This window comes from Rousettus aegyptiacus, unplaced genomic scaffold, assembly GCF_014176215.1.
Source record: "Rousettus aegyptiacus isolate mRouAeg1 unplaced genomic scaffold, mRouAeg1.p scaffold_m13_p_12, whole genome shotgun sequence".
In the NCBI taxonomy this organism is placed as follows: Eukaryota; Metazoa; Chordata; class Mammalia; order Chiroptera; family Pteropodidae; genus Rousettus; species Rousettus aegyptiacus.
In genome coordinates this window covers 36161361-36188836 of record NW_023416287.1, presented here as the reverse complement: position 1 = coordinate 36188836, position 27476 = coordinate 36161361, and the positions used below count along the sequence as shown (strand labels likewise).

At 42.0% G+C, this 27476-nt stretch overlaps 1 protein-coding gene across 6 annotated transcripts in view; it reads right to left on the bottom strand.

Annotated features, from left to right (window-relative positions):
- Positions 1 to 27476, bottom strand: part of RIN2 (Ras and Rab interactor 2) — a 172431-nt gene that overhangs the window by 68018 nt on the left and 76937 nt on the right. Inside the window, exons 1-2 of one of the 6 annotated variants that reach the window (XM_016146155.2) lie at positions 25218 to 25327; positions 22652 to 22744 (exon numbers count right to left, since the gene is read on the bottom strand). The exons of 1 other annotated variant lie outside the window; for it this stretch is intronic. In XM_016146155.2, coding sequence (XP_016001641.1) covers positions 22652 to 22744; positions 25218 to 25327 — 203 coding nt within the window. Of the gene's footprint in view, positions 1 to 22651; positions 22745 to 23909; positions 23980 to 25217; positions 25328 to 27476 lie in introns of those variants that run through there. 4 more of the 6 variants (XM_016146157.2, XM_016146154.2, XM_016146160.2 and 1 more) reach the window with 4 other exon arrangements.

Here is a 27476-nt window from a genome sequence, read left to right as displayed (position 1 = left end):
GTACTGCAATGAACAACCTGTGTACTGTGTGAAACCCCAGAGAAAATGCCAGGCTATATGCACATGAGAGGTGATGAGGTGATGCCACATTACTCTCCAGGTGACTGTGTCCATCTTTGAACACTGCCTCCACTATCTTTGAAAGCATCCACCTCACTTGTCAGTGTTTTGATATTACCACACTTTTAAGCTTTGGCTACTCTGATGAGTACAGTGGCTTTAACTGTGTTAATGTGCTTTGACCAGATTATACTTTTGTTGTCTGTTTGTATTTCTTCTGAGGAATTGCCTGTTCATTTATCTGTTGACCATTTTGGGGTTTCTTGATTTTTCTTAAGCTTTATAAGTTGTAAATAGTAATTCATTAACTCAAATATTTAAAAGATTTTCTCTGATACTGTTTTTCTGTCTTTTAAATTTTGAAAGCTTTTAAGGTTGATAGAATCAAAAGTCCCTTATGGCTTTTGCTTTGTCTAAGAAGACATTCCTTATCTCGATGTAATGAACAGTCTCCTCTATTTTTTGCTAAGACTTATAGTTTTGCCTATTTACATATACTGCATTTATTTATTTGTAGGCCTTTCATTATCTGGACTGCAATTTTGAGTGTGGCATGAAGTCAGAACAAGGAGGTGAGGGATGACTATAATAGGGCCAGAGCTAGGTTCCACAAAATCCTAAACCCTGCACTCTAGGATGGCTTTATTTGCTCGAGGTACCTTATACAGGATAAGGGATGTACACAGCGCGCTGTCTTTTTTCAAACTTGCCCAAAGGCTAGGGGTGGCTCAGAATGCAAGAGACAGAATTCTGCCCTTGATTAGCATTCTAAATGGAGGTTATTGGAGAGCAACAGTAGCTATGCAATAGTCCATCTTAGCCCTGCTGCTTCCACATGTCTCCTTAATAACAATCAAAATCTTCCTATTTACCAAAAACCAGTATTCACTATTTTTTTGATCTTACCACACTTTTAAGCTTTGGCTACTCTGATAGAGTACAGTGGCTTTAACTGTATTTTCCCTATTTGGAGATAAAAATAATACAACGTACTTCTACACACTTTTGTAGAGAAAAAGGTAATAAATGCTATTGAGGAGAGGGCTTAGCACTTTACGTCACCCACTAATGACAGAAAAGTGAGAGGCCTGGTTTAAAGGTTGCAAGAAACGTGCAATAGGATCTGTTGGGTAATTGTTATCTGTTTGGAGATATAGGTTCTTGTGCAATGCAAGAAATGTGCAATGAGGCTTGTTAGGGGCCTCATAAGCATGAATGTACTTATAATGGATAGAAATATTTGAAATCACGGAAGTCCCACAAAATTCCGGATCCTGGTGCCCCTTGCCTGTATTGGTGGTACCTCCAGGGGCGGACCTCACCATGTTTATGGACTAGGTTTCCATAGCTTTTAGCCTGTTGGACCTTCTTCAGATCTGAAAACCCCTGCAAACATCAGGCTATACCATGGCCTCCCTTGAGACCAGGGCTTCCACCAGAGCGGGCCCCTAATGCCTCTGAGAGTGGTAATGAGAAGAGAATCTAGCCCTACACAGCCAGCCCCAAGTCTCTTGTTTGGGGATGGTCTTCTAGCAGCCGGAACTTGCTTCATCTGGTGCACAGAGACCCAGAAGGTCCCCCAAAGTCAGTCTTCAACCAATGACTGCTGGGCACTGGAGTATAAATACACTAGCTCCCTCTCCTATGGATGAGACCTACCCTGTCACCACGCACCTTTTAAGATGGAGCCAAAGTTACCATCAGGGGAGTTTTCTTGCAATTGGACACTTGTCTGACCTTCTTTGTCCCATTCCATGGGTTTCTCTTGGCAGTACTTCCTGATAAGCCACTTTCAGGAAAATTTTTAGCTCTGGGCCTTTTCCTGGGGAACCTGACCCAAGGTACCCCCCAACCTTTCTGCTTGGCCACCCACTTTCACCATTTGATGTTGATGGTCCTGCCTGTGGGTTATTCCTGGAGCAAGAGGCTCTCCCAAACAGCCCCCACCTGGATTTAAATTCCACAGAGCAGGAATGGTATCTTTTGTATCCTCAGCTCTGAACAGGCCCTGGCATACATGCCTTATTGAATGAATGAGAGCTCTTCTCTCTTCTGCCTTCTTCTTTGTAACTTCCTTGTTTATTTCCTTCTCGACTGGGGGTAAATCAGGACACAGAGAGGTGGAGCTCCACCCAGGCCATTAGAACCTTGGCTGGATATTTTGGGGAAGTAGTTGACACTGTGACAGCCACTACAGATACACTGCTCAAGATTTTTCAATTATTCACCACCAAATAACACCAATGTAGTTGCACAGTCAGAATGCAGCCACTCTCTTGATCCACAGTTATGCTCTCACTGAGCGGAAGCCGGTGGCTTTAAACTAGGTTCCCCTAATGATAACATTGTAAACTGCTTCAAGCAACAGGGGAGAGACTCGACTTGGCTCTACTCTGGGCAGGCTGTGAAGGACTGGGTGGACCATGCTGACACAGGCACCACTGACTCAGTGCAACTTCTAAGGGCCCAGCCAGTTTTCTTTTTTCCTAACTATACTTTAAGTCCTCCTGCAGAGCAAACTTTCAGATCTAACTTTCAATTCAGTGTCTACTTGTAAAAATATTAAAATAATTTTTTAAAGGCACATACAATATCTGTAGTTCAATGTATGGAATATGGAAGAAGCTAATGTGATATACCTTAAAACAGTCATTCTGGCGGGGTCCTGATTTACTCTGTCAGTTGTCTAAGGCCAGTATTATGTTAATTCTTCAATGACCTCAGAAGTCATAGATATCACCATATTACTGTCTATTGCTTTGAGTTTTAAGATTAAGTAACAAGCCAAGTGAGAAAAGCCCCATGAAGAATGAAGTTCTTCCCAAGAGCTGGCACTAATGTTTTCTATAGCTCTGGTTAGTTTTAACATTTGTGTTTTAAGTTTGACTTTGCATTTTTTTCTTTATATTTTTAAGAAATGTTTACAGAGTACTTATTATGCAGCAAGCTCTATGTCTATAATAGGGAAGAAAAAACAAAAACAGTGTGCGCCATCAAATTTGGGATACAATTAATTATAAGATACACTCTTATTTTGCATATCAAGAAAAAAGAGCTTCCAATTATAACACACCACTGACTATAAAATACAAATGATTTCAGAGATGATAAAAATTGAAAATCATTACATCTTAGAATTGAAATGCGCTGATCTATGTCTTCATGGAGCCCAAGTTGAAGAGGCCTGAGGTTGTGTTGGTCAATTGTTAGTGGCCTGTTTTGTGGTCATATTAGTGATGAACATACTTTATGGGGACTAGCATCCCGGAATTTACAAAATGGGAGGACAGCAGGCATTCCAGCCTCCTGGGCTCCACCTGGCACCTTTCCCTATGTGTGACAGGGCTCTTGGGAAGTGTTCTGCCGTGATGGAGGCTAGACGCCTGGAAAGAGCAGGTTCCTGCACAGTAAGCAAGCACCTCCACCCTAGGTCCCTGAAAAACATAAAGCTGGGAGCCCATTCACATGGGAAATGAGACCTAATACCTGAATGTGATGCCCTTTCAGTCTCCAAGTACTTAGAGGAACGCCAAGACCAACAGTGGGTGAGTTCACCACTGAGATCAACCTTGTCCACACACAGACTGGTTTACCTGCAAAAGGTTCCTACAATTAAGAAAACTAAGCAAAACTTAAAGCAAAAAGTTCACTTTCAAAGTCATAGTTGGGCACCATCTAACAAGCCTACCTAAGGATCATCTGGGATACCATTTTGTTTGATTATTCTTTTGATTAAGGCCCAGGCTCTGTAAAGTCAGATGCGGAACACGTGGAAGATTGTTAAATTGAAAATAGTTGTTTAGTTGAAAGATAACCCCAAAGGTTTTGGTTTTATTTCCCTGTACATCTTTAGCCAGTTTTGTATTAGGTTGAACTATATGAACTTGCAATGTTGGAAGGTCAAAAAATCATTGAATATTGGCAATATCAAGCCTACAGCTAACTTTGCAAAGTTAGATACACAATGCTGGCTAACAGCATATATTAAAACTGATTCAGGATGTGATCATTTTCCTCACTGGCTATTTACCATCTGGGTTTGGCTTTAACATCTTGTTGATCTCCTTGATGCATGATGCATTAAATCAATCTTTGACACACACTCACTATGTATTTGTATGGGAATTGTTTTTCACTTTTTGAAAATTATCTCTGAAGTTTAGAGCTCTCCATTCTAAAAGCCTTGACAACTGCATGTCCTTGGACTTGTGTGTGTAAGGGGTGGATATGGGTTGGTTAACCTCTATGGACTTCAGTTTCCTCAAGCATTAAATAGATTAATGGTTATCTAACACTTCTGGCTCAAACTTTTGGTGAATGCCAGCTGTCCTTCTCTGCCTTTCCAGAATGCAATGGCATGAGTGTTGTAGTCACATTCACTTCCCTTTACCACCTCTAGCCTTCACTGGGCTTTTCCACAAGCGCTGGAAGAGAAATAATGACTCACCCTTTCTAGTAGTCAATCTCAATGTATACATCAACAATTTAAGTATGAAAACTATTGAATTCAGCATTTCTAATTCTAGGAATTGACCTAAAGAAATAATCAGATAATGTATAAAAGAATGTTCTTGGGAGAAACATTTGTAACAGTGAACAGTGTAAAAAGGCCAAATGTTTAACAACAGTGGACTTGTCAAAGTGTGGTACAGCAACATACAGGAATACTATACAGCCATTCATATGGTGATTTTGTCATATATTTATTGATATGTATATTTTATGTCAATATATCAATACAGTGATAAAGTATGAAAAAGTTACAAGACAGTATGTATTCTCTGACCCCATTTACGTAATACATTTATCTATGGATTTATGTAATATAATAATAGAATTACAGACAGAGCAGAATTCTGTAAAAAATTGTTGAATGTATCAACATCAAGATACTCATGGGGTCATTTCCAGGTGGAACAGTTAAAGATGGTAAAGTATAGGTGATATTCTCTTTCTTCTTTACACTTTTTAATTTTTCTGTAATAAACACATTTTTAAAAATAAAAAAGCTATTTTCATTTTGGGAAAAATAGAATTAAAAGAATAATTCAATGGGTGGTATTCGTATAGTGCCTGGAGTTAGCAGCACAGCAATTAAACAAATTTTCTTCAGAGGTTCTGGGTTCAGTGTTATAACACTCTGTCAATAGGTGCTTAAATTTGCAAAATGGAAGTGTCGGCAAAACCTATACCACTTGGTTGGTGCAGGCATTGATAAAACAAAGGGATAAGATGTTCTGCCAATTACCATGGCCAAGTTATTATGTTCCTCACTCACTGAGGCCAGGGCCTTACCATTAAGAGTTGTACCTTACCTATCCAGCCCATCTTTTTTGACAAATCTACTACTCAATTATATGCCAGGGTTGACTTCTTTATGGATTGAAGTCACTCTTCATTCTGAAACATCAGTTACATATAAGGAAATTTTCTCTTTTTTTCTAATTACAAAAAAAAAAAAAAAGAGTAAGCTCTGAGCTGTACTTTCTCTGTACCCCAATGCTTCTACTCAGCCCACTCCAAACACCTACTAATTCCTAATGCACTGAGAGAATAGTTGGGGTATGTGTTTAAAGTAGCATTTCCTCAAATATTTTTCACCCAACACTAGCAGTGTAGGATGTGAACAGGCATATTTCAAAAATAGGGTTATTGCTCCAATACCACTGGAAACATACAATGAAACTGGATTAAACATTCAATTAAACAAGGTCACAACAGACTCCTCAGAACTTTTTAAGATGCTAGTTGCAGGCAAAGAACAGAGTGTATAGGATTCCACAGACCTACTGACCTTAGGAATCTTTGTTGATGGTTATTCAGGGGAGCAGTGTTCTGCAGAAACTCTTTAAAAAATCCTGACTTAAGGGGATGATATGGCCCCTGGGGATGATAACTGCTACATTTGTAATTTCGGGTTTTTTTTTTTTTTTTAAATGACAGCATTATTTACAGTTGGCAGGACATGGAAGCAACCGATGTGTCCTACGACAGATGATTGTCTAAAGAAGTCGTGGTACATATATACAATGGAATATATACTCAGCCATAAGAAGAGATGAAATACTGCCATTTGTGACAACATGGATGGACCTCGAGATAATCATGCTAAGAGAAATAAGTCAGACAGAAAAAGTTGAAAATCACATAATATCACTTATATGTGGAATATAAACCTAAAAGCAACAAATGAACAGGACAAACAAATAGAGACTCATGGACATGGACTATAGACTAGTGGTTGCCAGAAGGGAGAAGGGGGGAGAGGAAAATAAAATTTAAAAAAATGTCAAAAAAATTATGTATATATAATATGAAAAAAAAACTAGCATTTTAAAAAAATTAAAAAATAAAAAAAAATGAATGGAGTTACAATTCATAGGAAAAGGAATTGGAGAGGAGGCTTGAATCTACAACTTGCAATAGTGAAATGAAAATTTTGAAAAAGACCATTAAAGTTTTTTTTTCCTGTAAGTTGAGTATGGCAGTGCCCTTTGAGCAAATAGGGAAGGAAGAAGGCAGAGGGATCAAGAAAAGGGAATATAACTTTTTAAAAATGTAAAGTTCGGTCATTTTCAGTCTCGTAAAGATGATTAAATCAGTAACTCTGAGGGGTGAATCACTGAGGCTTCGAAACTAACTGAAATGAAAAGGGTTTGTTCCTCATTAGGAATCAGAGCTTTGATGCTAGTCTGCTCAGACACCCGTCTCAGAATTTCAGATAGGATACATGTAGCAGGTACTGTTAGTGTTCTGCCTGTAACTCTGGGAGGTCACTGCTCCCTTATGCTGTGATGGTTTTTTACTATAAGCACTTGGAAGTTTCTGCCCAACGTTTGTGGATGCGCTGTTGCTGGGTGAGCTCAGAGTAGGATGGGATTTGGTGCATAAATACTCCAGTTTCCTCACCCTTGGAAGGATAACTGATAGTTGCTACAGAGTCTCCCAGAGGACCCCAGCAGGACTGAGGCCTGGCAGCTGCCTTCTCTTCTCTGTCTCACTTTCCTACACCAATACCTGGGTTTCCTGTGATCACCTTCCAAACAGATCACCTTCCATATTCTGTCCTGAGTCTGCTTCTGGGAGATCCAACATTTTTTTTTTTTTTTCTATAAATTCAGAGCAAGACCTCTCAGGCTGTATCCTCCACCTTAGGCAGCCTTCATCATTCCTTAGGACCTTTACCCCTATCTAGAGTTCCTAGGTAATGGGTGTATAGGGTGCCTTGGACTCTTCTTGAAACTATGCTTAAGTGTCCAGAATTGGGCACAGTGTTCTAGTGCCAGCTTGGCCTGATCTCTCCTCTACACAAACATAACAAGTTTTTAAAGAGGTTTGCAACCCTCTTTATCATTAAGAATAAAACTAACAGAAGAATACCCACTAGATTAGTATTTCTCAAACTGGAGCGTGCATGTGCATCCCCTTGGGATCTTGGTAAAAAGCAGGTCCTGATTCCTAGGTCTGGAGTAGGGCCTGAAAGTCTGCATTCCTAACAAACTGCTCAGCTGACTGACAGCCCACATGTAGGGGTAAGGTTCTAGTGGCTTATGAGAGCCCCGAGGACAAGAAGTCTTTTTCATGTCAGCTAATCCAGCACCATTTCTAAGTGGGTACATCATGGGTATTGAATATATATTGGTTAATACTTCAATTCACTAATTTAATTCAGCTGCTCAACTGCAAATAAGAGAAGAGCTATTGTTTAGTACAAACTCATAAAGAAAAATCCTTCTGATGGTGGGAAAGTACATATTGGGAAACCAAAGATGTCAGTGCACAGCATGCGTAGACAGGCAGATTTGGAATGTGAGTCACTGTCAGCTCACACTTACTGGAGACCTGCTCCTTTTAGGGTACTGGACACCAAACGAGGGTTAAGACATTATTGTCCTTGTTCCGAAAAAGGCTTACAATATGACTGAGAAGATAAGTCAGAGAAAAATAACAAGAAAGATGTATCTGGTGAGTCGTCACAGACAGGGGTAACACTGACAACTTTAATTTGCTTGACCTAACTCATGTGACATCTCAGTAAAGCCCTCTGACCACTGACTATGCTGCACTTTTCCTAAAGCCGTTCTCCTCTCCTAGCCAGCAAACAAAGGGAGCTGCATTTTGCAAGAGACATGGGTTTAATTTCAGTTCTAGCATGCACCCATCACAATATACACTGCCTCGTGGGTGACGCACCCCTAACCTGAGAAGTTTTAATATTCTTATTTAGGGCAAGAGAACTAAGAACATGTTCTTTAAAAAGAGAATCCAACCTACATTCATAGCAGCATTACTCACAACAGCTCAAAGGGGGAAGCAACCCAAATGTCCATCAATGGATGAATGAGCAAAGGAAATGTGGAATATACATACAACGGAATATTAATTAGCCTTAAAGAGAAAAGAAATTCTGACACATGCTATAACATGGATGAACCCTGAGGATGTTACCTAGTGAAATAAGCTAGTTACAAAAGGACAAATACTTAATGATTCCACTTATATGAGGTTCCTACAATAGACAAATTCATAGAGACAGAAAGGAGAAGAGTGGTCGCCAGGGGCTATGGGAGGAAGGAAGGGGAAGTTAGTGTTTAATAGGTGCAAAGGTGCAGTCTGAGAAGACGGAAAAGTTCTGAAGACGGATGGTGGTGATGGCTGCACAACAATGTGAATGTCCTTAATGCCACAGAATTGTACACTTAAAAAGGGCTAAAATGGTGAACTTTATGTTATGCATGTTTTACCACAATGATAAACAAACCAGAATCCATAAAAGTAAGGAAACAGGGCTTTTTTGGGTTTTTGTTGTTGTTGCTTTATAGATTTATGCTAGAGACTGTCTTTGGAGGAAATAATCTACAATAACCCAGCTCTAGCCTTTAAGCCCTGGGCTTCCCTAAGAAGGCAACTGTCATCTTAAGCAAAGCTCAAGGGGCCCAAAAGTGAAGAGGAGTAACCTCGTGCCACCACTTTCATTGATTCCATATATAAGAACTCAGGGCTGACTCTGGGCTGGCAGATTCAGATGGTGCCCCTTGATGCTGGGGATAAAATGCAAAACCCTCAGCCATGCCTTTCCCACACCTCAGCTTCTTCTGTTTCTGGATGACATCACTCGGGTGGAGAAGAAGGGCCTGCTGTTCACACACAAAGATGGTTAGGAATGACCATCCCATCAAAGGATGTCAGGAATTTTTCTCATGCTGGAGGAGCCTCCTGGAATCAGGTGGCTGGGATGAGATGTCCAACAGGAAAGACCCAGCCTTACAATAGAAACCAGAGACCCGAGGTCAGGTCCTTAGCTGGAGAGCTGGGTAGAACCCCACACAGTCTTTTGTTTGTGTCTCTAATTAATGCCTGAAAGCTCCCACCCTGTTTTGAGCTAGAGCACTTTGGGTCAGATAAGAAATTTGTCTATAGTCCTGCTGATGGGAGCCTGAGGAAGAGTTTCAGAATCTTCTTTGATTCAATCATCAAAACACGTTGAGTGTTTTTCACTCTGAAATAGGTGCAAGGGGCCACAGGAATTCATAGGGTGAGGAAGTAAAAGCTAGTTAAAAAGGATCCCTGCAGGACCTTCAGTCAAAGCCATGGTCATCCCACATTGCCCGGTCCCAAAGTCATGGCTGGCTGTACACCCATGTGCTGGGTTCCTGTCCTGAGAATAGTCTATTCTGATTAACCATGGGATTGATATTTTTGACATCATATCTAGGCACCACATAGAACCTGTATAGCTGTGTTGACTTTGTTAGGATTCATGAAGCTGGATTCTTTCTGTATGTATATTACATGTCAACAAACAGTTAAAAATGCAATAAAATAAACAATGCCAGAAACTAATAATTATGACACCTAAATGCACGAATCATCCTGGTTTCCAGGATGACGGGAAAAGAAATAGTATAAGGACATAACTGTGGCAATGTTGTATCAATGTTTAATTTCTTGGTCTTGATCCTATACTGTTGTTACTATGTAAGAGAGTGTTCTTGCTCCTGGGAATACACACTGAAGGATTTAAATGGCATGATGTTCCACTGTATTCTGAAATGGTTCAGAAAACATATTACATATGTAACTATATATGAAACAAAACTGATAGATTTATGGGATAGTTACATATTTATACAATTTGAGTGTGTGTGTTAAAGAGTGAGTGAGTGAGAGAGAGAGAGAGAGAGAGAGAGAGAGAGAGAGAGAGAATGAATGATAAGGCAAATATGGACCAAATGTAAACAGTTGATGAATCTGGACCTAGGACAAGGAGTATATAGAAGTCCTTTTTATTTTTCTTGCAACTTTTATGAAAATTTGAAATGATGTAGTACACACATACATGAAAGTATATAATACAAGGAATACCTTGTGCTATTCTTGTAACTCTTCCATATATTTGAAATTGTATCAATAAAAACCACCTTCCCCGACCCCAGGGAAGAAAAAAATTAAAACTATGTATACAAGAATGAAAAGTAGGCTGCCAGGAGCCACTTCCCTAATTCCTCCCAGCATATCTCCAAAGCTCACTCTGCACATTCTTATTGTTGGGAAATCTTTCCTTTGGAAAGTTCGGTCAGTTCAGTTCCTTGTCCTCAAAATATGCATTGATGTGTGCTTGGGACACAAGCCAGAGGAAGCATGTCCCAGGGGGCCACACCTCTTCCTGCACAAGGCTGCTGGGGTCCGAGGCCTGGCCCTGCCACTGCCCCTACTCATACCAACTACATAGAGCCAAGCCCCTTCACCAGGGCTCCTGCTTAGTACCCCTGGAAAGCCAACACTCAGTGGCCACCAGGAAGGCCAGCTGAGCTTACTGATGAGCCCTGGAACCACACAGCCCTGGTTAGAAGGCTAGCTTAAGATCCCACTACCTATGGGGCCTGTGGGGGAAGACCATAGTCCCCCTGAGCCTCAATTTCCTCACCTGTAAAAGGGGCCATAATAACTTGGTGGGAGGGTGGAACAGAACTAGCATAGGGAAGGTTTTCAGCATATCCATGGGCCTAAGAGCCCAACCAAAATCAGCACATGCCAGTAGTGGGTGGGGCTGCTGAGCGTACCCTGGGGTGTCAACATGCAGGGGCACATGCATGCACAAAAAATGTTCATCTTTAACGGAGTCATTTGGCTATCAAGTTTCCAAAAACAAAAGTTTTAATTTCATCATAATTAACTGTTGTGTCAATTGGGAAAAAATAAAATTCATTACTTATGTACCAATGATGGTGGTGGGTCAAACTCTTTCAGTATTTGGAAATTCGAAAGGCATTTAATGTGGTCTTGGGGGTAGGGCAAGAAAGGATTGTGGGGTTAGTGGCAGAGGTGAAAGAGATAATGAGGAGAGCTCAAGGAGGAAGATTATAAAACAGGCTGCTCTGGTAATAAGTGTATTTGTTTTACATCTCTTAGTAAATTATTAACAAAAACTTGAGACGAGGCATGGTGTTCCCTGTGTGCATTTCTTTCCTGTCACTCACATAGAAAGTCCCACTCTTTCAAATAATAGATATTCAACAAATGGCCACATTTATTGATTACTTGGAATAGAAGAGAAGGTAGAGTGCTAACTTCTGCCTGGGCATAATTTCTGCCTCTTCGGTTCGATTCTGAAAAACTTTTAACTTTCAAACTTAAAGCCTTAGTAATGAATGAACAAACGTCTTTGGGTTATGTGAATTGTTCTCAATCCTCATCATTTGCATGCTAGGAATGAGGTAGTCATTCCACAGCATTAATCTAGTTAATAGAGGGTTATTCTACCCCACCTTTTGATGTCCAAAATCTTTCTGAAGTTCCTATGTACAGAATATAACATTGTACTTCCTGGATGAGTCTTGTTAGTTCTTTAAGTGATAGCACTATTGATGTGATGAGTGGAGAATGGACGAAAGCTGTCCTAACTTTGGGAAAGTCTCAGGAAATCCACGTCACATGTCACAGGAAGGATGAAGAAATACATTTTGTTAGCCAGCTCGGCCAATAATGGCTACCACTTAACGAGTGGCCTTCTCTGCAGCAAATACTATCCATAGCATCATTGTCCTGGTGTGACAGGACAAGGGATTTCAGTAATCTTATTTTATAGATGAGGAAACTGGGGCTCTGAGTGTTTTTCTCATATCAAGCAGCTGGTAATGGTTGCAGTGGAGATTGGCAGCCAGGGTTCTCAGACCTACAAACATAAGACCTTTCCATCAGTATTTTCCCAGGTAGGATGCACAGCTTTGATGCACTAAAAGTAATACTGGGCTTGAAAAGGTCATTGTGTGCACTCCTGGAAAGGCCCTATTGCCTTTCCCCAGGATAAACTTACCAGACACTGGGGCTCTACTGGAACCCATGCCTCTCCTCTCTGAGCTGAATCTTCCTTCATCTCTATATCTGCTTTGGCTACTGGGCACTTCCTTCCCTCTGCTGATAAGAAGAATATGAGGCTGCTCTCAGTGTCCAGCTGAAGGCTTGATCAGAAGCCAGGACTGAGAGCTGGTCTGGAAGTTTTCCTGGTGAGAGCCCAGGGTAACTCCCAGCTGCCTTATCTAGAGCTGCTTCTTACCTGGTTGCAGACCTACCCTTCCTGAGGAAGGCTCTGACAGTCACTCCAATGTGTATGTCGTATATTAGAGGTCGCTGGTTGCCTCTGGACAGTTAGCTTTTTTTTTTTTTTTTGCTTTGTCCAGCTTGCCTCACATGAGCTTATCCTGTCTTTTATGGTTAAAATAGTTTCAACATTTAAAAATAGAGATTATTTCATGAAAATTAAGGAGATTAACATAAAAACCCAAGTTTCAAGTTTAAAAGTTCAAAAAGGTTCTAGCTTTTTAAAAATTAGAAACGCTGGGTTGTCGTGGTGATGTTGCCCTCTTTAGATGGAACATCTGCTCTTCAGTTTGCTACAGTCCCCACCATTCCCTATTGTGCTCCAACACTGAGCCCAGTGTCAGCTACCATTATCAACTTTCACCTGGATTGGCTTTCCTGGTTTACAGTATCCACCTGGTTCTGAGGTTCAGACCTCTGGTGTATTCATTCTAGCTATTTCTGACCAACTATATGAGGAGATAGAGTGGGCCCTGTCCCAGAGATCAAGCTCTTACAGGCTCTGGCATGTGTTCATTTGTAAATTGGAGATACTGCTACCCACACTCAAAATTGGCTTTGAAAATTTAGTGAATAAATGCAATTGCCTCCCAAGTTAGTGGGCTTCTGTAGAAGGCCAGAGAGCCGATGTTTTAGGCTTTGTGGACAACACAGTCTCTGTAGCAACTCGGCTCTGTGGTTGCTGGGTGGAAGCAACCATAGCCTATCATAAATGAAATGAATGGGTGTGCCTGTGTGCCAATCACAAAAACAAGTGCGCAGCCAGACTTGGGCCTGTGGCTCTCAGTTTGCTGAACTGTCTGTCTCCTTCCCTCGGATGCTCCCTCCAGTCCATGCCACATATTTCAGATACGGAAGTTATTTCAAAAAGTATGGGGCAACAACAAATAAGTAAAAAAAAGTTTGCAATCTTCCTCCTTTTCTAAGTGGAGAGTCATCCCTGCCCCATTGTTTGCTATGTGGATTCTAAGGAGAAGAGAAGGAAACAATCAAGCTCAAGGTTCCAAATAGGCCAAGACGATGGGCACAATAAAGACAAGAAGGTGGAGGGTGGGGCAGAGTAGACCAGAGGTGACAGCGAGACCCAGAAGGAGTTCTGAGAGAGTGGAGAGGGCATTTTTGGAGTGAGTGGCTAAGCACATGGACAAAGTATAGAGAGGGATCAGCAAGTACGTGTACTGGGTAGGAGGCTGGCTCTGGCATCCTTTGAGGGACAACAGGGAAGATGTGAACTGCACTTCAGTTCTCTTGATTGACTGATTAGAGCCACAGTGCTAATGCCCACTGAGCTTTCTGAGGGTTATGCATATATTGGCTCATGTCACTCCTCTCCTCAAAACCCTCTTTGGCTTCCAACTGCACTAAGAATGGAATCCCAACTCCTTACCCAGCCAACATGACTGGCCCCTGCTCCCCTCTAGCCCTTACTTCATGCCAGTCACCACCCCCACTGTCCATTATGTTCCCCACCCTGTTCTCTCAGAATCTCGGGCACTGCTCCCCGGCTTTTGCACATGTCTCTCTCTTGCTGGGAATGCTTTTCTCGTTTCTCTTCTGCAGTGATGCTTAAATGTCACTTGCCCCAGAAGCCGTCCCCAATCATCCACTCAGGAAGCCCTGCCCTGCCATCCTGCAAACTCAGGTTTCTCTAATTGTTATCTGCCTCCCCCATCACAGTACACTCAGTGCCAAGGACAGGCTCTGCCATTATAGGTGCTGAATCATTACAAACAAAATAAATGAACAACATATATATATAATACATGCACATGCATTACACATTTCTTCATCCATTCGTCACATTTATTGAACACCTACTGTCAAAGGCCAGGTTCTAAGCTCGTCCCAGGTGATACACATTCAGGACAGCAGATGCTAAAAACATACACACATTTTTCTTGCTTTCAGTTCTCTTCTTGGAAGGCCTGCACCAGAGATAGTTAGAAAGACCTCAGAAATGAGTCATTTCCTAATTTCCATTACAGACCAGGAATTCTCATCCTCAGCACAATGGAATTTGGGACCAGGTAATTTGTTTCAGGGGCTGCCTGTGCCTTGTAGGAAACCAGCTAGTTGTATCTCCAGGGGTGACTTTGCTTCAGTCTGTTACAGCTGAGTCACCCTGCCTTTGAACATCTCCATAGGTGTGTCTGTGTGTAGCCACTTTTGAGTGAGCAAATAAAATGTGGGGGTGTAGTGGGAGTGCAGACAGAAAAAAAATAGAACACCTTATCAGAAGACAGTAGCAATAACACCAAGGCTTATAGAGAATGACTGAAATCATCAAAGTACTGTCTGAACTAACTGGTGTTCACGGTCCAGCTGGGAAGGCGGTATTACTCCATTTTCCAGACAGGAACATAAAGCCAGGTCTAGAATGCAGACATTTCTATGCTTTTTGTATCATCCTGTTTGCTCATTCAAATATAGAGTGCAGAGTAGCAGTTCTCAAACTTGAATCCCCTGGTGGGTTTATTAAAACACAGACTCCTGGGCCCCACCCTTGGAGTATCTAGTTCACTTGGTCTAGGTTGAAATCCAAGAATTTGCATTTCTAAGAATTTCTAGGTGAAGCTGATGCTGGAAGCTGGCACCACATTTTGAGAAACAATGGTGAAGGCTACCTTGCTAACAGGCTCTGGCCAATGCCAACACTGCCCACCCAAAGATGCCTAATTCTCTGTGTTTGACTTTGCTATGTGCTATTAAGGAAGGGCTCAGGATCTGTGAGGTTACATGTCAGCCTGCTGATTTATGTTCAGAAAAAAAGACTACCCCAAAGGCTAAACTTTTATTGCCTTGTAGGACTTTAACCAGTTTTTATTTTAACACAGCAAACTTATTACAGAATGTCTTTTTAAGTCGACTACAAATATATTCGTCGAAATGTACTTTGAACCAGCTTTCCACCAGTTTCCTGGTTGAATATAGCTTTGACAGAAATTCATTCTGCTTTGTATGAGAGTCATGTTTTAACTTTAAAATTACACATTTGACACAATAGTCCTTCAAACCTGCTTCTCCTTCCTGGGTATCCTCCCAATTATGAAAACTCAAGAGTTTTAAGTAATCCCGGAGAAATATGTAGTTGAGGGGAGCCAGAGGAACCTATTTCACCCCTGACTTTAAAAAACAAAGTTCCTCAAAGCAAGTGAGAATGTGTTGAGACCCAATAGGCAGCATGCAATATCAGAAATGGATGGCCAAAACGTGCTGGAAGAACTCCACTATAAAACCATGAAATCCATTGCTTTTTGGAAGCATGAACAGGAATTACTATCCAATAAGTTCATGGCATTCCTCGAAAGTCATGCCTGGGGTGGGGCAGGGGGTTGGAGGCTGATCTGTGTCCTGGAGGCATTTTGACCAGATGGTGAGAGATATGCATGGTATCCAATATTCTCTCCAAATGGAGTTTCCTGGGAGATCTCACTGGAAAAGGGGAACAAGAATCAGAGTGCAACCCTCCAGAAGCCACGATAGGGTGGGGGATGCCGCAGAAGAAAGTCAGGCTAGGTCTGATTCCCATCCCTGCCATAGACTAACCAGCCCTGGCACTTCGGCCTCCTGGGCTTCAGTTTCCCTATGTAGACTAGGTAAAATATAAGCCTTTCCTGTCTAATACAGAAGCCACCAGCTGGTGTCTACTGAGCACTGGAAATGTGGCTAGTCTGAACTGAGATGTGCTCAGTGTAAAATACACACTGGATTTCAAAGCATGGTACAAAAAAAAACCTGTAAAATATATGATTAATATTTTTATATTCGTTACATGCTGACACATATTTTGGATATACTAGGCTAAATAAAATATTATTAAAGTCAATTCCCTCCCACCCCCCGCCTTTTTTAAAATTTGGTTACTAGTGTGCTGGCTGGAAAATTACTGCTTGGCTATGCCCATGGGAACATAGGCTGTCACCCATAGGAACATAACATTCTAACAATAAGCTTTCTGCTTCTGTACCCCTCCTTGCACACCCAACCTGTGGGTCGACAGGTAGTGAATAGAAGAAAAATAGACCTTTGTGTTTAGACAGAATGAAGAATGGGATTTTGGGCTTAAAACCCCTGTACTTCTACATTTCAGGGCTGCTTAAATTTAGGGTCTGTGTACCCCTGGCAGACCCAGCTGGCTGAAGAAAGAGTGTGTTTCCTATAACTTACTGAGTTCTGGTGGTCCATGTGTCTTTCAGGGGCTGGCGGCTACAACACTAGAATATTTAAAATGACTTCTGTGGCTTATTTTGTATTTCTATGGGCCAGCACTGCTAAGCCCTGTCCAGGTGTTAAGTGTCTAGGAAAAACTTATGGAAAACAAAAGACACACCCAAATACCAATGTCAAGTATGCTTTGCAATATTATTATGAATGATTATCGATATATCAATCACTCTAACAGAAACTCTAATCACTATTTTGCTTCCAAAGGGTGCTCAGTCCTTTCCTGGTTATAGACTGGTACATGGACACTTGGCATGGGACATGACGTCTCTTCACTATTCAGGGGTCGTGCTGGGAGACTAGGGAAGCAACATTCATATCTATGAATTTTAAGCAACCACAGATCCTAGTAAGGATTTGTTCAAAGAAATTATTAACTAAAATGTGATTTTTGGCTTTATACATTATTTTTCAAACCCCTGCCACCTCTATCCACTGTTACACAGCAGTGAAGTGCTGTCCTGGCTGTGTGTGCAGACTCTCCACACAAAGAACAGTCTGAAAACTCAAATGCCCAAATCACTGAGGCCCAAGATGCGCAGTGGTGCCTGTTCGGGATGATTGCAAATTAGCCTGTAGATAGAATTTCTGAAAGTGGAATAACTTTTCAAATGCCAAGGAGAGACTCACAGTTCAGGAAAGCTAGGTGGGGTAAATAAAGTGAATCATCACCTGGTTTACCTATTTTGTAGAGTCAGATTTTAGCAATAAGTTTTGTTCAAAGTGAGTCACACCTCTATTCTTTATGGTGCCAGAGAGCTCTCCTATGTCTTCTCTGGACCATAATCACAGGCTTTCTGTTTCTAAAGAGAGACATGATGCACATGTTATCCAAACCACACAAAAAGATCAGAAGAGGATTTCTCAAACGGAGCCTCCACCACAGAGCTGGGCCCTGGAACACCCCAGCTGCTCTGTGAGCCCAGGCTCAGGGCATCCCCCACAGAATGAGTGGTCTGGAGGCACAGGACAGCAAGGTCCCTCTAGTCAAAACACATTTTCTTCCTGGTTAGTTAAAACCAAATGTTCCCCGGTCCTTGAGGCAAAAGGAGACAGGAAGCAGGAACTCAGAAAGAGGAACTATACCACTTGCTGGCTGGCAAAGGCAGGCTAACCCCAGCACTTTTGAGAGAAATTAGAATTGTTGAGTGGATGATTCACCCTGGTCCTTTCTAACATTGTCCTGTGCTATAAGAGGATGCCCCTCAGGGTCAGGGATGTCACAAGGACAAAACAAATCCCTCATGGCAGAGTCCAAGTTATGTGTTAAAGTTTACTTCCTGGCACTATGCTGGGACCACAGCTAGGCCCTCATACACAATACTTCTACCAAAATTTTATCTTCAGATAAAAGTAAAGGTAGATACCAGCTAGCCTATGGGTGCTCCCTTGTCGGTAGATAAAGTGGGTGTATGCTAACATGAAAGGGTATTTGGGAACCTGATGGATGAGGTGAAAGGTGAAGGAGAAGAGGAAGGATGGGCAAAGTCTGGTGTCCAGGCATTGGCAGGTTTGGGCCACAGGAGCAGACCCATGATGGCACAGTGGCAGGGCTGATAGAGGATAAGTTCGGGGAAAGGTGGAAGCACAGCCCAAAAGTCCTTGAATGTCAAGGGAAAAGAGTGCAGACCTGGTCCTGGGCCCAGCATGAAGCCAGTGTCTGCAAGCAGGTTACATAGGTGGGTGGAATGTTCTGGGAGAAAACAAACAATATGGAGGTGGTACAGATGAATTATAAGCATCATTCATTGTGCCCGCAAATGAAATAATGAGACGCTAAGTAGGGAGGTGGACTAAAAAAAAGAAAGAAGAGTGTAGACTTTGGAGACTTGAGGGGGATTTGTCGGCACTGGGTGCCTGGATGGGGTGGGGATGGGGTAATTTAAGGGAAGCTCTGGAACTCAGGAAAAGACATCGAAGATGACTGAGCTTCTGTGCCCCAGTGCAGGACAACCTAGACCTTTACCAGCCTAGACAATGTTTTTCTTACACAATCTCTTTCATATAACATACCCTCGAAATCTGATGGCAATAGGTGTCCACTTCTGTTACTTAGGGGCAGATGACTTTGGCTGCCTTGTCCAGGTTATCACCAATCTCCCCCATGTGTTTTCATAGAGACTTTATAGGGCAGGAAGATACTATTTCTCACAGGTGGTTGAGGAAAATTAACAATGGTGCTAAAAATGACTGTGGAAAATGTTTATCCAGCATAGGATTTCTGTGGCCAGGCTTCCAGGATATGATTCCTCTAACCATGGTGCATTCTCAATTACCCCAATGCTCAGACGATCTGTGCATTATCCACAATCGTCATGTCCTGTGACTTATCTGAGTCATTTCCATCAGCCAGGTCAGACGGGAAGCCACAAATCAAGGCTTGCAACTCTGGTTAGCAAGTGGTTAGCAGCTCTGGTTTAAATATACAAACTGGATAGGGGAAGATAATGATGAAAAAGAGGTCCAACAATCGCTTTTCAATTACCTACACTTTACACAAAATCACATGATCCCTAATAACCAAGAAAGGTATAATAAGTATGCGGAATTCAGCTGTGAGCCAAGAATATAACTAAGAATTCTCATGCTTTATGAAACTGTCCAATCTGGTTATAAGCCAACGCTGGTATATGTGGAGAAATGGCACTGCCGTAGTAGAAGAGTCATTCAAAATTTAAGCTACCCACCTCCCAAGGTAACATGGAGTCAATCTCAGCTCACAAATCAAAGGCTACTTTCTCAGGAAAGATATCTCTGGAAGCCCATGTTACATCATATATTTTCAAAGCCCCTTTTACTTCTCATGGGAAACATGTTTTCTCTTATGATTTATTAGTAAAGGTTGAGTGTTGTGATTATTTGATTGATATCTTTCTTTGCAACCAGACCGAAAACTCCTTGAGGTCAGGGATGGCTTCTAATTTTTCTCTCCTCACTTCTTAGCACAGAGCCTGGATGATCACAGGTGCTCAATATTAAAGTGCATAGGTGCATCAAAATGAAATCATGAGGAGTAAAAGAAGGCCCAGCAGGTCCCAGAAAGCGCTGAGTGACAAGCCATCTCAACAACTGAACTCTAGCATTTTTTAAAACAAACCTCTATAGAGTCAGTAATAAATGTCCAAAGGGCAGTTTACTCCATCCTTACAGATAACTACATGCCTAAATTATGGAATAATTAATAATAATATTTATTTATTTAAATTATGATTAATAATAATATTATTCCATAATAACTAATTATGGATCGCCATAGTAAAGAATAACATCTATAAAGAAGAGGAAAGAAGTGCAGTTGACCCTTGAATTGAACAACATGGGTGTCAGGGGCACTGACCTCCAGACAATCAAAAATATTTATAAAGCTTTGACTCTACAGTCAGCTTTTTCAGCTGCAGAGTAAACCAACCTCAGATGGAAGACAGTATTTTTGATCCATGGCTGGAAAACTGCAGTTGGAAAATCCTCAGATACAAAAGGTCAATTTTATTTATTGAAAAAAATCCACATATAAGGGGTCCCACACAATTCAAACCCATGTTATTCAAGGGTCAACTGTATTAGATAACTATATCATTTACATGAGTAAGTTAAATTTAAGCTCAGCAAAACAAAACAAAACAGATAATACCGAGTTAAAGTGCAGGCCACTTTGCCCACATTTTCCTCAAGGGCATCTGAATCAGGAAAGATGGACAACTAGAACTTGCTCTCAGCAGGTTCAATAGGGCTCTCACCACTTGCCTGATTCATTCTTTCATAAGACATAGTCCAGAAATACAAGGCAACTACGTTTAACCTACTGTTCAACTGAAAAGTTAAAAGTAAATAAATATTTTTTTTCTCAGGACTGCAGGAAAAACTGAGTCCAACAAGGCTCCTTCCCAAGGAAATTCCAAAGGCAATATTAACTGTACTCAATTTTCTCCTTTTGCCTTGACTTTAATATCTAACTGCTATGTAAGATTCAGTCCCACTATACTTCCTGAGCATAAGGTGGTAATTATGAACTAGCCAGTATTTAGGCTGATGGAGGCAGTGCCTTGGGTTAAGAAGGGGGTTGGGTTCATTCCTTTTACCAGGATGAAATAAATATCTCAGCCTAAGACAGAATCTAGGAGCTGGAGATATGTCAGTAGCCTAGTGGGTCTAGCGCCTGGTCTACAGGAGACTGGAGGAGCCCCTCATCTGCGAGGTGGAAGTTAGACAGGTTTGATTCAAATCGAGTAAACCGACTGAGAATTGAGACTGCTATGCCCACATAGTTTAACTATTAGTACTGAGAATCGAGACCATCTGTGTCAACATAACAATTTTTGCCAGTATATTCTTGCCCCAAAAGTTAGATTATAAACTAATAAATAACTTGGCTGTTTGCTGCAGGAAATTCCTACAAAACAATCTGTCCTGGCAAACAGTTTGTTCATCTGGGAAAGCAGCTTGCTTATCAATAACGGTTTACTCACCAGGACTCAAGACCCTCGTCTTGCTGTATCCACCAATCCTGAACTACTACGTCACAGACCTTGCTAAACCCAATCATTTCTCTGCCTTGAAAAACACAGCTTAAAGAACCTGGACCTAGACCTCTACACCCTATAGATACGCCTCTTGGCCTCCTCTTGCTTAGACACCAACAGGGCTGTGTTCTGACACTGTCCTCCCTTACCACAGTCAGCTCATTGTACTTAGCTTTCCTTTAGCAACGGTGTCTTCTGATGGATTTTTTGGAGTCCATAATTGACAGAAAAAATCATGTTTGGTCTCTTGGAAGCAGGAAGTACTTAAATGTGAGTTAATACATACTTACAACCCATCAAGGTGAGGAAATTAGTAAAATTGTCAGTTTTCCTCTGTAATAAAATTAAGAGGCCTCTCTATATCATTCCAATCCTTTGAGGAAAAATTTGGTGTTTGCACACCTGCATATGATAGATTTCAAATGTACATTTTACCTTCATTTTTCTGCTCTTTTACATGATTATGTATTTTCCTAATTTTCTACAATGAGTATGCATTATTTTGAGGGTGGGTGAAAGGACAGAGCAAAAGCCATAAGAAGGAAATTAATTCCCAAGTGTTATTTAGAAATGACCACCAAGTCTTAATTTAAAACAAATACACATATAGTATATAAAATACTCATCTAGAATTTTATCCCTTTAAACTAGCAAAATAACTTCATCCCATTGACATCAACATGTATACAGGAAAGTTATACAATTTTAATCATGCTGCCTTGGTTCTCTCTTGCTTGATCATAAGAGACCTCTGGGGGTTGGATAAAATACACCAGCAAATAACATTCAATCAGTCTAGGGTGAGGCCCAGAAAGATGTTTGTTGTTCTTTTTTTTTTTTTTTTTTTTACGAGCACTTCAGTGATTCATACAGTGAAGCAAAGTGTAAAACACAGGGCCGATATAATTTCTTCACTGGAATGTAAAGTCCAACTTCCATCATAAAACCATCCAGCTGAAAAAGGAAGAGCTGAATAACTGACAAATAAAGATTGCCTCAACTGTCTTATACAAGTGGCTTCTCTCTCCTGGGTCCTGGGCCTGTTTGGAAGCACTAATTCAAAAAAACCCAACCTACTCTCAAACCTGGTAACAGCTTACAGCTGGGCTCAGGCGAGCTCTCCTAGCCAGAGCTGGCTCAGAGAGCAGGGTTCCCCTGCAGCTTGCCGGAGTGCCTGCAGCTCCCCATGCAGCCCGGCGAAGGGAGCAAGCTGCTGCTTAGCGATCCCAGTCAATGTTTCTTTTTACCTTAAAGAAACTCCCTCGCTTGTCCAGACTGCGGGTACCCATGGTCCAAGCTGACATTTCCTCCAGCGAGGCTCTACTGCATGCCTGGGACTTCTGAAGGTAGAGACATTTTTAATGGTTAGTCCAGCCTGTAGGAAATTCCTCTCTAAGCCACAGAACACTCACAACAACAGTCCTGCCAAGATCTTTTTCCGTCAATAACACAGTGCCATTTATTTCCCACCAAAGCCCTTCCACCTCCTTTCAGGCTGATTTCCTGCCTCAGACAGCTCAGTTCCTAGACTATGCCCCACCTCACTGCCCCACCTCCAGTTTCCCCAGGTCTCTGGCTGGGATTGTAGAGAGTATAATGATTGCTTTGTGTGTTTGCTTGTCACACTCAAGTCCTAAAGGGGCCAATATTAGATGTCATCATAATCTGCTCTGAAGCTTATGGAGTTAATGTGACTGATCACAGAGGAGCAGCAGAAGAATGAAGCCGTGAATGTCCCAGGAAATCCTGCTGAAATGGGATGAGGTCATCCTTAGTTCTTCTAGCCCTCTCCCCCAGGCAAGGTCAACACAAGGGCACTGGGAATAAATCCTTCTATTTCCTCCTTAGAAATCAAACATTGGGATCAAATCCCGTGCCTCTGTCTACAGAGGTCAGTTTTTGTAAGAAACAGATGTAAACAGTTCCATGATAACCGACAGGGGAGTTGGGGGGGGGGGCACTATGAAACATGGAGGGAAATTTAAAGGCATGACATGATTCTGAATCATAATCCTACCTATTTGAGCTTGGCATGTCCCTCATTTGAGCATCAAAACCCAAAATTCTTCCTCTTGGTTACAGAGCCTTTGATATCCACTTGTAAGTAAAACATATACACACCCAGGCAGCTGGCCTCACCCAGCCAGTGTGCATTGAAGAGACCTGGGAAGCATCCCCAAACCCTCCTTAGCCAGCGAGGCTGAACCAGCAGCAATTATAAAACCTCCCTCCCTCTTATGATCCCTTCTGCTCACTATAACATGCACATGTGGCGGAGTCTAACCCTGACACACACAGTGGGAGGACAATAAAGCAAATATTCAGTGAAAACATCTTGTGAAACATTAAGGAATATTACAAGGCGTTCAGCTGTGGGGGCGGAATGGGGAGACACCGAAACCGCAGTAACCAGTGCCAGTTTGCTGGGGTTGCTCCACCTTTAGCTGGGGACAGAGAGCTAGCAGCACCAAAGGGATGGTTCAACAAGTGGAAAAGCATAATTACTTTGCTGAGAACTGCGCACGCATGATTGAGCAAGCTCTTTCCAGAGAGGCTCATTAAGGCCCCCAGATTTGCTTTTCTTTTCACATTCACGGTGGGCGGCAATAACCTGTGGGATCCCACCTAGGAAAAAATAATAATGCAGTGAACACATACTCCTCTTCTGGAACTTTCACCTATTTTAGTAATTTCTCCATCACTCGGTCACTTTAAAGGTTCAGAGGTGTCTTCCTTATGTTTCTTTCCACTTGCAATCCCTGGATAAAGGCCATGTTGCAAAAACCTCCTCAGAAGACTGGTGAGCTTTCCACTGCAATCCTGCTGATTCCAGAGGTTCAGGTTCTCGGGCTCAGCAACTTCATGGAGCCCCAGCTCCAAAGCCTTTGAAGTTCACCACTTATTAACAAGGTCCACAGATTGGAGCAACCCCAGAAAGAAAACACAGTGCTGTGTTCAGAACCAAGAGCAGAATGGGAATCACTCTGTAACCTTGGGAAACAAGTGATTAACTGTTTCAACTCAGAAGCACACAAGTATAAAAGTATACTTCTTGAAACCAAGCCTAATATCTGTAACTTTTTCTTTCAGACGTTTTCTCGGCAAAGGATTTGACATCGCTCACACAGCAGTTAAGGAATGACAGAGAGAGCCAAGACTTCATTCCTCACCCAGACCCCCATCTGTTCTGTTTAGAAATTTTCTGGATACAAATCCTTTCTGATGAGCCACGACAGGCATGGATTTTTCCTATAGAAATGAAGCAGTTTGGATTGCAGAAGTTTACTGGTTCAATTAGGTGCCTGAAAAATGTGTGCATGCATGCACTTCACTTTGAACGGTCCTCAGTGAAACAAGCAGTTAGAATTCCGTGCAGGGCAGGCAGATCAGATGCATTACATTTCTTCAAGAAGACGCAGGTCGCATCAACTCCTTCTTCAAAAGGCTGCTCCCGGGTGGGGATGCGAGCAGGTCATGAGAACAGGCTGCCAAGTGTCACAGCAAGTCCCTCCCACAGAAGGAAATCCAAGGGGACACCACAATTGTAGATTATTCTAATTTTTAAAAATAAAGTTCTTAAGACCCCAAAAGGAGTTTTGGATTAGGGTCTTTCCTGCTATAGCAATAGTTTCCTTCCCAAACCATAACCTCTAACACCTTGGCTCAATATAGGCAGAAATTTAATAGAATTTAAAATGATTACTTCTTCACATTCATGGTTACCACCCCTCCAAACAGGAGTTGTTAATCCAGCAGTTTCATCCCAAAACCACCCCGGTAACAGGCTGAACTAAGAAACAAACAAAAAAATACCGTAGTTTGAGAGGCTGTAAAATTTCTCCAGAGCTAGACACTGGAAGCTTGCTCCTTTCCTGGTGTCCCTGAAGGGTAAAACAGATTCTTGAAAAATCAGCCCAGCACATCCAGTGGATCTTTCCAGACGCAAGCTAAAAGCTAGCAAAAAAAAAAAAAAAAAAAAAAAAAAAAATTCCTAATGGGACTAAAGGACACTGCAAACATTTTGAAGCTGCCAAGCCTCTTCAATAACACCACTGAAGGAATGTAAACGAAGCTGGTTGCTCTAGTCGCTAAAGGACGAAGGCAGGAAGTGATTATTCCTCACTCTCCAGAAACACCAGGGTCTGTCACTTCAGACCTAGCTGTGTGGCTTTCCATGTAGCTCAAAAAGCAACTGCTGAGGTGAAGGTCTATCCTGAAATTTCAGCATAAGGGACTCCCTGAGTCATCCGGCCGGACTCCAGGCTACTGTGACTGCCGCTGAGCAAGATCATCCAAAGCTGGCTTTCAAGTCCATTCCACAGAGAGCCACTAAGGACAGGCACTGAGGTTCCACTGCCTGGACCTTGGCTGCAGGCTGGCCAATGCAGACAGGAACAAGGAGTGCCCAATTTCCAGTTCGCTGATCAATGGAGTTGGGTTGAGTCGCTGGCACTCTTCCAGCTTGTGCTCTACCTGGCCATACGCCAGATCTTGGCAAGATAGAAGGTCTGGAGTGTATCACCCTCCTCCCCGCTTCTGTTCCCCCTCTTTCCCTCCCCTCTTCCCCTATTCACCCTTGATTTACATAGTCAAACTATACCCTTCCTATTTTATTTACCTGAGATTACCAGTGCAAACCCACAAGAGAAACAGCGGTAACACATTGGCATCCACCACTCTTAAGTTCAATTTAAAAGAAATGCAGCTTATTCAAGTCAGGGATTCTCATCTCCAAGCTGCTGTGAGTTGCCACAAAAGCTTTCTCATTGCTACCTTCTTTTTTCTTCTTCTAGTGAGGCAAAGTGAACTTCAGTTCTTAGTAAACAAGATCTTGTTATTATAATTACTTTACAGCCAAACTGACTAAGGTAGGAGAAAATGACTCACCCCTGGGGACCTGTCAGGTCAAGGCCAATCTCGAGAAATGGCAGGTCTTCCCTCTTTCTAAATGCTTTTTGTCTTTACTAAGAGAGGTAGAGGCAAGTGGGGGTGGCTCTGTGTCTGGATCCAGGGTAGGTTTCTGAATATTTCCATAATTATCTTTGTATTACCATAGCTTTTACAAGTTGGACAGAAAAACTCTGTTCCAGACTCTGGCTTGACAATTCAAGTTACATGAATTTTTGAATTTTTTCCTCCTTTAAGCATCTTGTGTCAATATCCAGCGTTAATTTTCCCTCACTCATAGTCATACTTTAAAAAACAAAACAAAACAAATAGATCATGAAAACTATTCATTTAAAAGAGAAACTAATTTGTGGGAAGAAATCAGAAGCAAAAATTATGTTCTCAGTCCCCTCACTCAACAACTGTTTTCAAATAGAACTAAGGACAATGCTCAATGCTCAACACCTCAATTTTCCCAAGCATAACCAAGCATAGTAAAGTTGTTTTTTTTTTAAAGCAAGGTGCTCCAGAGTGAAACTGCATTTCTGCCACTCACACAATCGGCCTATAAATGGGGCTAATTCTGGTGGAGGTCCATCCCTCCCTTCCTTGGAAAACTGATCTCTCAGAGACTCTCGCCTTTTCCACATTGCAGAAGCTCTGCTGGTGACCACATACTAAGGTGTAGACACTTCTGCCAAGGGCTATGTGTACTGCTGTGGGCAACAGGTGGGCAGTTCTGCTGTCTAGAAATTCCTCCTGTTCTTGGATGGGAAACTGCCTGTCTTATCTCCCAACTAATGTCATCATTTTACCCTTGGTAAAGAGGTGGATCCCTCTTCCATATACCTACACACTTCCCTACTGCTCCCTTGAGAGACAGCTTCTCCTGAGGGTGGCATAGGCCATATGGTTGGTGCACTCTGCCTACCAGGAATAGGACTGAGAAGGGAAAGTGGGTAATCCCTCTTTGGCACTTCAAAAGTGTGTGTCTTTTCAAACCTCCACACTCCATGTGGTAAGTGGTCAAACACCCTGCACAGGTGTGCAGTGACTTCATGCATACAATGAAGAAGTTTCATAAGCTGCATTGGCTCTTAACCCAAAGGACACCATGGACGGAAAGCCACAGACTCCAGGTCTTCCTCGGGGTTACTTGTCAACCCGTGAGCACTTGAGTTCATA